Source organism: Anastrepha ludens, chromosome X (assembly GCF_028408465.1).
Source record: "Anastrepha ludens isolate Willacy chromosome X, idAnaLude1.1, whole genome shotgun sequence".
Classification (NCBI taxonomy): domain Eukaryota; kingdom Metazoa; phylum Arthropoda; class Insecta; order Diptera; family Tephritidae; genus Anastrepha; species Anastrepha ludens.
This window is the reverse complement of record NC_071503.1, coordinates 82,678,912-82,695,877: the sequence shown is the minus strand read 5'-3', so window position 1 is coordinate 82,695,877 and position 16,966 is coordinate 82,678,912. Positions and strand designations below refer to the sequence as shown.

The following is a 16,966-nucleotide window of genomic DNA, read 5'->3' as shown; positions in this document are numbered from 1 at the left end:
GGTGGAGCGATCAAATTTCAACTCTAAGGAAAGAAAATCAAAAAGCATGGTATGATTACAAACGCCTGCGATCATCCTTAACCTTGATTCAGTACAAAACGGCAAATGCTATTTTTCGGCAAATGTTTTCGAAAATTTATAAACAGCATCAACTCTTCATCGAATACTAAAAAAATATGGGCTGATATAAAAGGATTGACAGGGATACCACCCTCTTCCACAATTTCTGCTCTTGATTCCCCCCGTGGCACTTTTCTATTCCCTCAGGAAATAGCCCAAGAGTTTGCCATCCATTTCTCTTCAACTTCTTCTGACGCCAGCTTTCAGCCCGAAATTACAGCCGCTAAACAACTGCAACTAAGCTCTGGCCCCCTTGGGGGAACCTGTTATCCCTATAGGGCGCGTCCCCAGGTGGTGGATAGGGGAACGCCTCCCAGATATGGAAGGTAGGAGAGTAGGTCTCCGGCGAACCACACAGGTCGAGAACGTAAACTTCGTTCAAAAAACTCCCTCAACCCAAGGAGTGATGCGGCCCGTGCCTATTAGGTGGGTTTGGCAGCCGGGGGACTAAATAAGGCTGTTTTCGTACGGAGCCCTCCTATCAGGCCGCCTCAGGTTGTAACGGTGGCCTTGCCATGGTATGGGGCGCTGCCATGGTCGACCGGATATTTCCCCTTTATCCTCTTTGGTCACCGCGCATGGCGACATGCGCTGCTCCCTTGGCGGGGCAGGTGACCGTACGAACCAGATGAAATGTTGAAACAAAAAATTAAAAATTCGGATGACGGAAAAAAAAGACGGAACAAACGGACAAAATGACAGGAAAACATACTGACGCATCGACAGCACAGACTGATAAAAACCAAACACGCGGACAGAACTACAGGAAAAGCAAACAGACAGACAGGAGGAAGTGACGGACGCACTTAAAAAACAGTCAGACAATTGGACAAGACGTACGAGCAAGGACGAACTGAGGATGACTAGGTCATCCTCAGAGGATGAGCTCTTGGCCTCCAGCCAAGAAACAGTTGAGGGCAAAGCTGTGGGCCACAGTACGCCAACAACTATAAATCAACCAATAACATCCGCTAAAGCCATAGGGCAAAAGCGTGGTAATAAAGGTCCCTGGAGGTATAAACTTTACCAGAGGTATCTCGCTATTCTTGGCAGGATTCGAAAAAACGAGACCGAAGCTAAAGTTCATCCCAAAGATGAGACCGACAAGGCAAGATGTCAAAAGGTGGTTGACGAATACTTGGCATTTCAAACCGCCAACAGGACAGATGCCAAAAAACGAAACCGCTCGCATGACGAAACTGGGAAGGTAACAAAGAAGCACAAGATATCGGATCAAGGTGCAGTTGCCTCCAAACCTATCAAGCGATTTCGTGAGGTGGCACGGGACCATCTCCAAATGGCATTGGTAGACGAAACCTCTAACCGCGGAAAACCAGTGCTTGATAAATGGTCAGAGATTGAGGCACGGTTGTCTCGCATAGTCGTTGACCATGTCATGGCGAACTCGGAGGGCCAAACACCAGGTTTCGATTCGGTGGAGGTAGTCCGCGGTTACCGTGTCATTAAATGCGATGACCAAACTCTCACTGTATTTTCTGACAAACGTGATTGGTAAAATCCAGAACAGCTGGGAAGGCTTGAAACTCAAGCTAATTCCGGCTAGCGAGATTCCACGAAGGCCGAGGGCTCGCATCTGGGTACCAAACATGGAGTTTGAAGCCAATCAACTAGTCCCCTACCTTCAGGCGCATAATTGCTCGGTGCCGATGACCGATTGGTCGATCATCAAAGCGGAGGCTCCGCAAAGGCACAGCAGGTCTTTCCTCCTTCTAATTACAGAAGAGAGTCTGGAACCACTGGAGAAAGTGGGAAAAAAACTTCGGTTTGGCATTAGGAAGATCCAGCTGAAGATATTCCGTTCTGCGAACCCGGAAGAGGAGCAGGATGAGGTCGATGGTGCCAACGAACTGCTGACTGGCATGCAGCTAGATGACACCGAGTCCGAAAAAGGAAACCAATAAACATGGGTTTAAAGGTTGTCCAAATTAATCTGCAACATTCACAGTCTGCAACGGACAACCTAACCGTTTTCCTGGCGGAGGAGGACGTGGACATCGCATTAATTCAGGAACCCTGGGTGTGGAGCACCGAGGTAAAAGGGTTCACTGGGAAAACCTACAATATCTACTATAAACGGATAGAAGGTAATCCCAGAACATGTATTGTAGCTAAAAAACACTTAAACACATTTTTAATTCCATTATATAGTTCACAGGATGTGATGGCTGTTGAGGTGGAAGCCACTGACGGAGTCAGAATAACGCTTGCCTTTATATACATGGCACACGAAAGACCAGCACCGTCTGAGGAGGCCTTTGTCTTTTTATGGGGATATTTAGAAGACAAAGTGTATTTTAATAAACCAGAGACTATTAGACAGCTGAACCAAAATATTCGAGCCGAAATATTGAGCCTTCAACCAGAAACATTATGTGGTGTAATGGAAAACGCGTTAAAAAGAGTCAATCTTTGTATCGAGAAAAATGGTGGTCATTTGTCTGATGTAATATTTCATACATAATTTCCATCAAATAGATTCAATGTATAAAAACAATTAACCAAAATAAATGATTTTTGCAAAAGCTTTTTTTGTTTAACATTAGTAGGTCTTATTTGGCCCACCCTGTAGTTCTTCAATTGATAAAAAGGGCACAAAAACATATGTATATATCTGCAAGGTAGAAGCTTACTCTGAAATTAGAGTATTTGAAGGTTCCTGTATAATTTGATGGTTACTGTACATTAGAGTGTCCCAAAAAAATTAAAGTGCTTTTTTTTAACGCATACCCTCTTATTTTGTTTGAATGGTCTCAAAACATCTAAAAATAAAGTTTCGTCTATTTAGAATCACGGCAACCCGTGCCGAGTTGCGCGGAAACCTAACGGTACTTGTATAGAACGGCGCGCGCGAACTGTCGGATTCATTGCGTGTAATTATTTGTTTGTTTTATTAGTAATCGCGTTTTTTTCGTGTAGTCAACATGTCAGTGGAGTTACGAAGTTCTAAGAAGGAGATATTTTTAATAGGGGACGTACAACATCAATTACCGGTTCTAAACTTCCCTCTAACGGGCAAGTACTGGCAGTTTTGTTCTATAATATTCGTGAAGTGAACTTAAGTGTCAATGAAAGTGCAAATCTCACAATTCGTCAGTGTATTATTTATTGGAAAAAGGCACGTATACCGACCAGATCAATATCTAACTGTGTTAAGAAACTAGTTAACTTATACCAAGTTTGGAGAGAATTGCAAAAAAATGCGAAAAAAACTCAAGAAGTGTTTGAACAGCGTCGACAGGAGTTTGTTTCAAACTTAAACAATTTGTTTGACATCGCACATGCCGATGCTCTTCAATCGATTAAAATAAATGAAGATAAGATCTTCTTGCAGCGCCAAAGAGAACCAGGTCGGCCCGGTCACTTAGCCGGAGTGGACAAAAAACTAACAAAAAAAGAGGAAAGGACGCGCCTTAGAATCATCGAGGAGGAAAAGCGACGTGCTAAAAATTTTTCATCCTTAGCACCATCAACATCATCTTACGAACCACCACTAGAAAAGTCATCTTCTGATTCTGAAATAATAGAATTAGAAGAAAATAGGCCCAGCGCAAGAGAACCCTCCTCTCAGCTCGATAAAACTTCTATGCGGAAAAATATCATAACTCCCAAGTTAGTTGCCGCATTAGACAGGTGTCAGTTAAGTGTGAGGGATTCTGTCTTTATAATTGAAGCTACAATTGAGGCTCTGGGGTACAATACGGATGAATTCCCTATAAGCGAGTCCTCTATCCATAGAGTTCGTACGGAAATGCGAAAAGAACGGGCTGAAGCTATAAAAATTGATTTTCAAAATCGGAAAACTTTTGCCAGCTCTAGATTCACGTAAAAGTAAAGAAGAACGCCTACCGGTAGTTAATACGTACGATAATAAAGAACAAATTATTGCTGTTCCTAAATTGGATAGCTCGACAGGAAGGGAACAGGCAGACGCAGTTTGGGATGCTATTACGAACTGGAACCTTGAAGACAAAGCGCAGATTCTCTGTTGTGATACTACTGCTTCTAACATAAGCCGCCTAAATGGAGCATGTGTGCTTCTCGAACAAAAACTGGGTAGAGAAGTGCTCATTTTTGCTTGCCGTCAGCACGTTTGCGAATTAGTACTTAAGGTACTTGACCACCTTATAAGTTTCAAAAAATTAAATTTTTTTTTTTTACATTTTTTCAATCCTTATACTTTTAAAAATCATCACCTGAAACTGTTTTTTCAAATTCGAATTCTAACAAAGTGAAATCAGTGAAAATGTGCAGGCGCATCCTGCACTCATTACTTGCTGACTCAGCTGAAAGAAAATAGCAAGTTTTAACTTTAAACGCGTTTTTCCAGAAATTACTTTTTTTCGAATCGCGGACACTTTATCTCCGAAACTGCTTAGCCGATTTTAATGATTTTGGTCTTGTTTTATTTGTTAAGATGTTTTGTATGCCAATTTACCACATTTTGCAAAAAAAAAGTTAATAAAGTATTGCTTTTTAAGCATAACATTGTGAAAAACAGGGGTGTTTTCTTAACTTTTTTTCAAACATCCGCCATTTTTTTATTATTTTTTTTTTTGTCAGTTTGTGGTAAATTCTTACGCAAGGAACCTTCCTTTTGAAAATTTTGTTTCTCTCTTTTGTTTTAGAATTACCATTTCTAAGATTAACTGTCCGCCGCAAGACATGATTTTCTTCAGGCCTCGACTTTGGCGCCTCCTGGATATATGTTAAAAAAAGAAATTTTAATAAATCAATTTTTTTTTGTATTATATAAGCTCTAAATAAAAATTAAAAAAAAAATTTATTTTAATATATTATACAGAACATGAAAAAAAAATTATTGAATATGTTGTACTTTTTAGCTTTCCAAGGTGGTCAAGTACCTTAAAGGCGTGTTTGAAGAGAAAATCAGTCAAGTAACTACAAGCTCAGACATCCCATTATTCAAGAAATTTCGAGAAAACTGGAAAAATATCGATCCCGAGAAAAAACAAAGCTGTTTCGGAAATTGTTTTAATGTTTCGGAAATTGACAAGCTGCTAGAATTGTACAAAACTGAATTAACCAAGGAAATCGTTAGAGATGACTATCGCGAATTAATTGAGCTTTCAATTATATTTCTTGGCGGAGATTCAGAGAAGAAATATAAGATTCGGCCTCAAGGTGCTATGCACCAGGCTCGATGGATGGCGAGAGCCATTTATTCATTAAAAATATCGTTACTTAGCTCTCAATTCAGAATTTCAAACAAGGATAAGGCAGCTCGTTGGACGTATGTCTGTTCATCGTGACATCCTACGCAAAACCCTGGCTCCAATGTATTTTAGCAGTAAAGGCGCCGTATCAGGATTTGTGTTTTTTGAAGGCCATGGAAAATTACGAAACAATAGACAAAAGCATTTCAAAAGCAGCTTTGCAGACCTTTTGCCAGCATTTGTGATATTTGACAGATGAAATATCTATTCTGGCTTTATTTGATGATGATGTCGACCTAGAAACTAAAGTAAAAATGATTGCAAACTTAACTAGAGAAAACCCAACAGCCCACAATAAACGTTACATTGCATCCAAAGAAGAACTCTGTGGCCCACTTTTTGGTACGTTAATTAAGCTTTGATTTTGTTCTACGACTAAGGTTGCTTATAGGTGTAATTGACAACTGATCTATCTGTTTTAATTTCAGAGAGAAACATTGATGACTTCGTCTCTGTCAAAAGCAAGTTCCTGTTTAATCGACTCTAGATTGCCGACAGTTTTCTGAACAATTGCCCCTCTTCGTGGTCAAATGATGATTCGTTTCTACAGGCTAAAAAGAAGCTGCTAGGACTGAAAGTAGTTAATTATACGGCAGAAAGAGCGGTTATGTTAATGCAAGACTTCCATGGTTTGATCACTGTTCAAGAGGAGCAAAAACAATTTTTATTAAGTTGCGTACAAGAACACAGGCAGGTATATCCCGACTGTGAAAAGCGAACTTTGAAAAGAAAATTCGATGATTGATGCCCCTTTTATAATAAAAAGAAAATAAATACGAAATATGTGTTTTATTTTTATTTATTTAATTAATCTAAAAATTCAATTAAACTTTTCTCTATTGTGAGCCTACAGCTTTCATACTAACTTTTAAACTTAAAGTTTGACATCAAGTCGGCACGGGTTAATGACATCCGATCTCAATAATATTTTATATTTAAGTTTTTAGAGTCAAATGGAAAAAAAATAAAGGGTATGCGTATTGAAATTCCGAAAAAAAAATTCCCCCTTGTAGCCTGGGACACCCTACTGTACATACAATGCTGTGCCTATGAATGCGCGCTGGATTTCTTTAGAAGTTTTACCGTAATTTTTTGCTGTGGAAAGTGCACATACATACACACAGCATATACATATGCGCATATGTATATAAATTCACATATTTAAATTTGCGTATGCCATCTTCCTGTGTGCTTGGTAATGAATCAATTCTCTATCAATGATTTTGATTTGGTTAAAGGGAAGCAGACCGTTCATTACAACAGCACAATGCTGTGCCTGTGAGTGCGCGCTCGATACCTTGGACATTTTTTGTGGATCCTAATATTTTTTCTGTGGCAAGTGCACACGGCCGCATATTCGATTCTCTCCGTTTGCCTTTTTGACCAATAACACTGATGCCGCATGAGGGGACTCGCTTGGTCGGATAATGTCGTTATCTAGTAATTTCTTTAAAATTTCTGATAATATCGGTCGTTGAGAAAATGGTACCTGATATCGTTTACCAATGATTGGCTTCGTAGTTGTCACTTCAATACTCATCTTAGCGCTGTTACATTTCCCGATTTCACCTATGTCTTCATCATAACTTGAACGGAAAGTATCTAAAAGATTCAGTAACTTTTCGCGTCCCTCCTTATTTAAGCTGTTGGGTATGTTGAAAGCTTCGCTACTGACTTCGTCTATGTGCAAAACGCCGCTATTAATTACCATACGATACAAGCTGTTCTGCAAAACATCACGACCCAGTAATATGTCCGAGGATAACATGCAGTCGTTAACAATATATTGCGTAATTGGAACGGGTTTGTCGTCTATCAGAGCATTTACTTTCACCTTACGCGTAACCTGAGCTTCTGACACTCCGAATCCGATGAATCGTTTACTTGCTTCGCAACTTGTCATACCCTCTGCTGCCTTAGCCGTAATCAATGAACTAACACTGCCTGTATCTACGAACGCCTCAAAATTCTTTCCATTCAACACCACTATTTTTGTTATAGGAGGTGCTTCAACGTTGTCGTTTGGTTCCACAATTTTTACTACAGTGGGCTTATTCGTACAAAGTTTTGCTTCATGTCCCACCTTGGAGCAGATCGTGCACCGCTGCTTACGTTGTGGTCGTGGGCATTTCTTTGCAATGTGCCCGTACTCGTTGCAGTTAAAGCACTTCGGTCCCATTGCCTTACTGTTACTTTGACCTTCCGTTTTTACCTGTGGATTATTATAAAGTGGAGCTGCCGCTGTAGTTCCAGTAATAGCTGTCAAATTCTTTAGTGCCATTAGTAGTTCACTACACGTCGAAAAATTCATCGTTGCTAAGATTCTGGTTAGTGCCACCTCGTTGAGACCGCTTATGATATGTGAATTGATCGAGTTGTCATCGAGTCTACCTTGTTAGCACTACTGACCCTTTGTTAGCATCGCGTAAAAGTATTCAACGTAGTCCTCTCCATTTTTACGCTTTCGTTTTAATAGTGTTTTGTGCGTTTCAGCTGCATTGCATTTGACCGGGAAATCCCTTTCAAACGCACTAACGAATTGTTCCCAACTATTAAATACAACTTGGGAATCCAACCATCGCTTTGCTATACCCTTTAATTTGTGTTGAATTGTTACGAGAACTAAATCCTCACGCCAATTGTATGCACCACGTAACTGCTCGATTCGGATCATGAATTGTTGTGCTGATGTAAGATCTTTTATGGGATCAAAATCCCTACCTTATCCTGTATTGACATTATCCCATGTGTTGTTAAACTTTGCGCATTACTACAATTCAATACTGGTTGCGTTGGTCGTAAACTTGTGCAGGAAAACCCGAGCAAAACCCTGCTTCTCGGATGCGATGCCAATGCAAGGCATGCTCTATGGGAAACTCCGAAACAAACGACCGAGGTGAGTCTCTTTATGATTTCATAATTAACACTAACTTGTCGGTATGTAACAGGGGTAACACGCCCACTTTCACCTTTCCAAGTACGGAGTACTTCAGGGGATGGGAGGAAGTAATCGATGTTACCCTAATGTTTGAAAACAGCTCAGTAAAGTTAGACAATTGGAGGGTCTCTGACAAAAGGTATTTTTCGGATCACAGCTAGATCCTGTACGACCCGGATCTTAATGTTGATCCGCCCTTACCGTATAGAAATCCACTAAGAACCAACTGGAAAAGGTTCAGAAACATAGTCAATAAAAGGATAGGAGAGATTCCCATCCACAAAATCACACTCACCGAAAACCTTGAGAGTAGGGTCACAACACTGGAGAAGGCATTTAGTAGGGCCTACAAAACGTCCTGCCCCATAAAATTTAGCGAAAAAACCCTTCTTCCTGGGGGAGCAGTGAGCTCTCAAAACTAAGGGCAAAATCTAATTAGATCAACGTTTAACCTCAGCTACTCGACAGGAAATTGGCAATTGTACAAAGAGAGTCGGAGACAGTACAAGAAGGCAATTAGGGCCGCCAAGAAAGAGAGCTGGAGCGAATTTTGTTCGTCAATCGAATCCACCAGGGATTCTGCCAGGTTTAGCCGTGTTCTGTCCAAAGATCATTCAATGGCTTCTTGGGTCAAGAAGCCTGATGGTACTTGGACAGCTACGACAGAAGAATCGCTAGAACTTCTGCTAAACACGCATTTCCCGGGGTGCAGCGTCCACGAAAGTGGGAGGGGAAGTATCAGGCGGAGCCAATTTAATCCACAGCATCTTGCAAAAGAAATAATTACAAAGGAGAGAGTTGCATGGGCTATTAAATCTTTTTCACCTTTTAAATCTCCGGGGCCAGATGACATCATTTCAAAGATGTTACAGGAAACCTTGGACTGTATCCTACTATGGCTAGAGAAAATCTTTAAAGCGTGTTTAAACCTAGGTCATATTCCAGATAGTTGGAAACTAGTCAAGGTCGCCTTCATTCCAAAAATAGGCAGGAGGGGACATGAGACAGCGAAGGACTATAGGCCAATCAGTCTTTCGTCTTTCCTGTTAAAAACCTTTGAAAGACTTTTGGATATATATCTTAGAAATTCTTTGGAGAGCTCCGGTATATCTACTGCACAACATGCGTATCTTAAAGGAAAATTTACGGAGACAGCGCTTCCCAAGGTAATCCGAACAATAGAGGGCTCTCTAGAGAACAAACATTATACCATGGCGGCATTCTTGGATATAGAAGGCGCCTTTAACAATGTTAGTACAAATGCGATCCAACGGGCATTGATAGACTTAGAGGTGGACAATTGCATCAGTAATTGGGTCATCTCTATACTAGAAACCAGGATCATCAAAGCTAATATGGGTAATATCAGCATAACCAAGAAGGTCCACGGGGGCACTCCACAAGGGGGAGTATTATCTCCACTTCTTTGGCTATGTGTGATCAGCAAAATCTTAACAAAACTTGACGGAGGTAGGATATAAGGTACCAACTTTTACCCTACCAAATATTAACGGACAAACTCTCTCACTATCACCCAGCGCAAAGTACTTAGGGGTAATTCTGGACTCCAAACTAAGCTGGAAATTAAATGTTGAAGAACGGGTAAGGAAGGCAGAAATTGCTTTATATGCCTGTAAACGTATGCTAGGAAGAAGATCGGGTCTTCAACCTAAGCATACATTATGGCTGTATAAGACGGTTATACGACCTATTTTATCGCATGGTTCGGTAGTTTGGTGGAAGGCTCAAGGGAGAGAGTACAATACCAAACTGCTCGGCAGAATACAAAGAACAAGCCTGTGCAATAACGGTCGGTGCAATCAGATCATGTCCTAGAGAGGCTCTCAATGCACTGACACACGTTATTCCAATTGACCTACATAGGTATTAAGAAGACGGCAACCATGAGCGCATTTAGGTTAAATGAAGTGGGTCGCTGGAGAGAAAAAAAGGAATTTTGCCACTCTCTTTCCATCTAAGAAAGAAAGGAATAAGGGATTCTCTCTAAACAACTTCGGCACTACAGTCTATAGGGATGGAAGTAAAATGGGCTGCGGTGTTGGAGCTGGTATATATTCTCACAGACTTAAAATTGAGAAACCTGTGCGTCTCCCTAATACCAGCAATGTCTTCCAGGCGGAAGTACTGGCAATTGGGGAAGCCTGCAGGCTCCTAATCGCAGATTTCTCTTTTATGGGTAATATCGCTATTCTCTCGGATAGCCAAGCTGCAATCCAGGCACTGGGTTCGGCAACAACAACCTTTAAAGTGGTTGAACAAAGTAGAAATAGCCTCCCAACCTTGAGTGTAAAGCATAAAGTTACCTTAATCTGGGTCCCGGGACATCGGAACATTGAAGGTATCGAAAAAGCAGATGAACTGGCAAGAGGGGATCTGCCATTAATAAAGCTCTTGCAGAATCGGTATTCACACCATTAGGTGCAGTCAAGAAAGTCAGAAAGTTCAGACGAAATGCAAAATTATCAGAAGGTTATGGCCCACCTACAACCTCAAGCAATCATCGGCATTAATAAGAATGAAACGACGGGATGCCTGGAGGCTTTTGGTCTATCGGAGAACAAGCAGCCAAGATGGGTATCCCTCACAACACATACTGTCACAGTTGCAAACAACCGGAGAAAAAGGAGACAATATTCCATTTCCTCTGTGAATGCCCGGCCCTATGGAAGGACAGAATGTTAATCCTGGGCCAACCGCTGTTCGAGAATCTCGAACAACTATCTGGCTTAGACGTTAACAACCTAATAAGGTTCCTTAACCGCACAGACTGGATATAGTTATGCTGTAAATAACCGTTAAACAAGTTGATAACGAGGATGTGGCAACAAAATGGCGCGGAAGCGCTAGTTGGACTCTGGAAGAATCACCACTTTAACCAACCAACCAACCAAGCTCTGGCTGTTCATTACGGTTGCCTCTTTCAAAAGCTGCCGAGTACCTAGAAGCAGACATTATATACCTTGAATTTTCTTCCTCTCTGTCGTTAGTAAGAGGCAAACCCCGGGTAGAGATAGAATTTCCTACCCCATGATCAAGCAACTTCCACCGTCCATGATTTCCCGTCTTCTCCAATTATACAACCGCACCTTTACCGTTTGTATTTACCCCCAAGGTTGGAAAACTAGCTCTGTTACCCCCATTCTTAAAGCTGGAAAACCTCCTCTAGATATTTGCAGTTAGGCAAGTTATTAGAAAATATTATTGCTGCTAGACTTTCCTAGTACGCCAATACAAAAGGTTTTATTCATTACAGCCCAGTCGGATTTAAAAGAGGTCATGGAACCATTGACTCTCTTCTTCATTTAGATTTCTACATTTCAAACGCATTATCAAATAAAAATCATATATCCCTGGGAATTTGGACCAAAAATGTACAATTTTATAAAATCATTCCTATCCAATCGGAAAATTAACGTTTCCATATCCAATTCCTATTCATCCACCTTTCCCCTCCAAAATGGGGCTCTCAAGGATCACCTTTATCTGTGATCTTCTTTACTTTTTACAGCATTAATATAAACTGTACAAATAGCCTTAAGTTCTTAGGTTTAATATTAGATAAAAAGTACACTTTTACCAAACACTGCCATTATATTAGAAATAAACTAAGCTCTAAATTAGAAGTTATTAAGTACCTGTCCACAAGACGCTCATTTATCGGTTCGGCATTGTTGATAAACGCTACAAAGGCTCTTATCACATCAAGTTATCAGTACGGCTTGGAGATCTACGGACATAATGCTCAAAATAAATTGAAGCTACTCTCGGCTCTCTACCATACAGCTCAGAGAAAATCTCTACGAGTATTTCCAACAACTCCTATGAAGAATATTTTTGCGGAAACTGGACTAACTTCTATCGCAGATAACGCAGAAGACTGCAACTCTACGCTAAGCTTATAACAACATCGAACAACGCACTTCTAAAAGATGTACAGTTTGCTACTCTTTGAAAGCGTATTCCAGAGATACCGTCAACCATTCACCATTCAAATCGCAGCGAATTACAGATCCATGGCAGGAAACTAATCTATACCGACGGGTCTAACGGACAGATTCATATGCTGTCGTTGAAGAGCAAAACGAAATAATCACATATGGGCTCTTATTCCCATTTTGCTCTATTTTTACAGCAAAAGCAGTTGCAATTTTTAACCCTTTTTTGTACGCAATCCAAAACAAGGGCAAATTCATAGTGTGCACTGATAGCTTATCGTGCTTTCGGCCATCCAGAACTTCAACAACTCTAACTACATAATTGATTTTATAAGAGGCTCACCGTGGTTTGGTAGACAAAAAATCAAAATTATGTGGATTCCTGGCCCCGCAGATATTAATGGTAATGCACATGCTGACCAAATTCCAAAACAAATGAGAATCCCCCCTACAACCAATATCATCTTGAAACATGACATTTACAGTCTCATAAAACACCAAAGGCAAAGTGATCTCCTACGCGAGTGGAGTAACTATAACCATCCGTACTCCTTAATTAATTAATCCTAAGCGTGTAAAACCAGGTTTTAGGGAGTCAATCCCAACGAATATAGTGACACCATACACACGCCTTCGGCTAGGCCACACAATACTTACACACTTCCATATACTTCAAGGCGTTCCACCCAACCTATGCCCTTTTTGCTACTCCACTCTGAGTATAAATCACCTTCGGTCTTCATGCCCTAATCTTGCATCGGCTAAACATCATCACTTACGTAATATCGACCCCCTTGAAATATTAATACACCCAACCGAAGTCAACATAACTATATTATATCACTATCTCAAAGACACTGATCTACTTCGTCGGATCTAATCGAGCCATAATAAACCTACCAGCCGAAAGTCTCCGTTGCTACCGCTGCACTTCTATCAGTTATATAATACTTTTATTGTTATGTAAACATTTATAAAATTCAAAAAAAACAAAAAGTATACCAGTAATGCTTCCATTACTCGTGCTTTACGGGAATTAAATACCGTTCATAATGATCTTGCTCTCGATTTTTCGCTTTCAAGAGTAGCTTTTTTAAATCTGTTCAATTCTATGTTATAGTTGTTTTTAAATACATGTAATATATCAGTACTTTAATATAAGCAAATGTAAGGATTGTAATTCATAGACTTAAATAAATAAATATATTTAAACAGGAAATTAAAGTTTTCTGGATTTTTAGAGTTATTTGCTGTAATATTCTTATTTGAAACTCATGTTGTTAAAGACGTTACATGAACCTTTTTTCACCATTTTAAATATTATGATTTAAGATGGATGGATTTTTTTCCAGCCAGTAATATTCACTTCTGGTCCGATCACCGTACGCGGGCTGTGCCCATTATTTTAGGTAAAGAGGTTAATCTGTAATCCGATCGAGTACTATGTATGTATATATTAAAAGCCGATCCTCTTACTTCAAGTTATGTAGTCAAAATAAGTTAGAGTGATACTGCAGCCAGTTCGAATGCTTGAATACAGCCAAAAATACCAGTGAGTGGTGGAGTCTTGCAAATTCCATGAAAAATTTTTCGTCCAAGGTACATAAATCTCCTACTCTATCTGATTTTTACGACCATTTTTAATCACTTCTATTCCGCCAGGATAATGAACTCTCTGCGCATGCCAGCCCTTTCAGACCTTTCCCTAATAGCTCCTTTTGAAATGCACGAAATGTTACTTGGGCTTACGAAAGCAAAAAATAATAATCCTGGATCGGATTAGCTATGAGTTATATATGTAAATCTACACCAGTAGGTTTCTCCTATACAGTATATGTACAAAGAGCGAGCTCATAGCAACTTATTAGCGGTAATGTTATGTGGCAAGCATACGAGTATATGTTTTTTAATGTGGTGTTTTGATTTATATTTAAAGATGGTCGGGAAGTTTTAGAAGATGTGCTTTGAATGAATAACATGTTGAAGTTGGGCGCGAATTTATAAAAATGAGCCGACATCTTCCTTGCGTTATATGGAAATGGTCCAAAATGTTAATGCTGGACTCTATCTCTATATTATATTTTGTGTTCGATTACACTACCGTGAAAATGGACATTAGCGATGTTGCACAATAATGTGGAGTCGGTTCAGTGTTGGACGTTGTCGTCAAAAAGGGCGTTCTGTATATAAGTCTGAATCAGATACGTATGTCTTATTTTCTTTTGGAGATATAGAGGACATCCAAGGATCGACGACCGCCATCCTAAAACAAGTTGCTTGATACGAGTATGCTCACTTACAGCGTATTGTTACGAATTTCGTTACGTTAAAATCCAAATAAATCTCTCACAATAATTCCTCTAAGTTCGGTCACTGGATTGTCAAGTAAACATCACAAAGTAATGGCAACACAACTGCTTTACTTTACATGTATGTACACGTTCACCTTAGGACTGAATACCTTACTATGAATAACTATCGTTATTTCTAGATCTGGCAGCTCGTATCTTCTGGCGAGTTCTGTCCCGCCATCTGCTGTCGCTATCAAGGCAAATTGATGTTTTTGCTTTTGCATCTCATTCGCTCGCTATTGTTGCCAGTCGGCTAGAAAAATTACCCGTTCGCAACAGTATGTATGTATCTTCTTCTTAATTGGCGCGATAACCGCTTACGCGATTTTGGCCGAGCTTAACAAAGCGCGCCAGTCGTTTCTTTCTCGTGCTAACCGGCGCCAGTTGGACACACCAAGTGAAGCCAAGTCCTTCTCCACCTGATCTTTCCAACGCAGAGGAGGCCGCCCCCTTCCTCTGCTACCACCAGCTGGTACCGCATCGAATACTTTCAAAGCCGGAGCGTTTGTATCCATTCGGACGACATGACCCAGCCAACGAAGCCGCTGGATCTTTATTCGCTGCGCTATGTCTATGTCGCCGTAAAGCTCATACAGCTCATCGTTCCATCGCCTGCGATATTCGCCGTTGCCAACGTGCAAAGGTCCAAAAATCTTACGCAGAATCTTTCTCTCGAACACTCCAAGCGTCGCTTCATCGGATGTTGTCATCGTCCACGCTTCTGCGCCATACGTTAGGACGGGCATGATGAGAGTCTTGTAGAGTGTTAGTTTTGTTCGTCGAGAGAGGACTTTACTGCTCAGTTGCCTACTTAGTCCAAAGTAGCACTTGTTGGCAAGAGAGATTCTACGTTGGATTTCAAGGCTGACATTGTTATCGGTGTTAATGCTGGTTCCTAAATAAACGAAGTCTTTTACAACCTCGAAATTATAACTGTCTACAGTGACGTGAGTGCCGATACGCGAGTGCGCCGACTGTTTGTTTGAAGACAGGAGGTACTTCGTTTTGTCCTCGTTCACCACCAAACCCATTCGCTTTGCCTCTTTATCCAGTTTGGAGAAGGCAGAACTAACAGCGCGGTTGTTAAGGCCGATGATATCAATATCATCGGCATACGCCAACAATTGTACGCTCTTATAAAATATTGTGCCTGAGCGATTAAGTTCTGCGGCTCGTACGATGCTCTCCAACATCAGGTTAAAGAAGTCACACGACAGCGAGTCACCCTGTCTGAAACCTCGTTTGGTATCAAACGGCTCGGAGAGGTCCTTCCCAATTCTGACGGCGCTGCTGGTGTTGAGCAACGTCATCTTACATAGCCGTATTAGTTTTGTGGGGATACCCAATTCAGACATAGCGGCATACAGGTAACTCCTTTCCGTACTGTCGAATGCAGCTTTGAAGTCGACAAAAAGATGATGTGTGTCGATTCTCCTTTCATGGGTCTTTTCCAAGATTTGGCGTATTGTGAATATTTGGTCGATGGTAGACTTTCCAGGTCTGAAGCCACACTGATAAGGTCCAATCAGTTGGTTGACGGTAAGCTTCAGCCTTTCACACAATACGCTCGCTAGAACCTTATAGGCGATATTTAGAAGACTAATCCCGCGGTAATTGGCACAAATTGCAGGATCGCCCTTCTTATGGATTGGGCAGAGCACACTTAAATTCCAATCGGCAGGCATGCTTTCATCCGACCATATTTTGCATAGGAGCTGATGCATGCACCTTACCAGCTCCTCGCCGCCATGTTTGAATAGCTCAGCCGGCAGTCCGTCGGCGCCCGCGGCTTTGTTGTTCTTTAGCCGTGATATTGCTATTCTCACCTCGTCATGGTCGGGTAACGGAACGATATTTCCGTCGTCAACGATTGGAGTATCGGGATCTTCACTTTCTCTATGACATGCGCAGCTGTCACAGTTTAACAGGTTCGAGAAGTGTTCCCTCCATAATTTAAGATTGCTCTGTACGTCAGTCACCAGATCACCGTCTTTGTTCTTACAGGAAAACGCCCCGGTCTTAAAACCTTCTGTAAGCCGCCGAACTTTCTGGTAGAATTTTCGGGCGTTGTTCCTATTGGCCAGCATCTCAAGCTCCTCGCACTCACGTATTTCGGCCTCTCGTTTCTTCTGTCGGATAATACGTCTCTCTTCCTTTTTCAGCTCTCTGTAGCGATCCCACATGGCTCGCGTTGCGCCCGATCGCAGCGTGGCTCTATAGGCGGCATCTTTTCTTTCGGCGGCAGCATGACATTCCTCGTCGTACCAATTGTTTTTTCGGGCTCGCCGGAATCCGATTTCTTCTTCGGCGGCGGTACGTAGGGAACGAGAAATGTTGCTCCATTGC

The 16,966-nt window shown here is 41.1% G+C and overlaps 1 protein-coding gene across 1 annotated transcript; it reads left to right on the top strand.

Annotated features, from left to right (window-relative positions):
• The first annotated feature begins 979 nt into the window (after nucleotides 1–979).
• Nucleotides 980–1,636, top strand: LOC128870285 (uncharacterized). The gene has a single exon (XM_054112887.1). The coding sequence runs from the start codon at nucleotides 980–982 to the stop codon at nucleotides 1,634–1,636; it is 657 nt and encodes a 218-aa protein (XP_053968862.1).
• The last annotated feature ends 15,330 nt before the right edge of the window (nucleotides 1,637–16,966 follow it).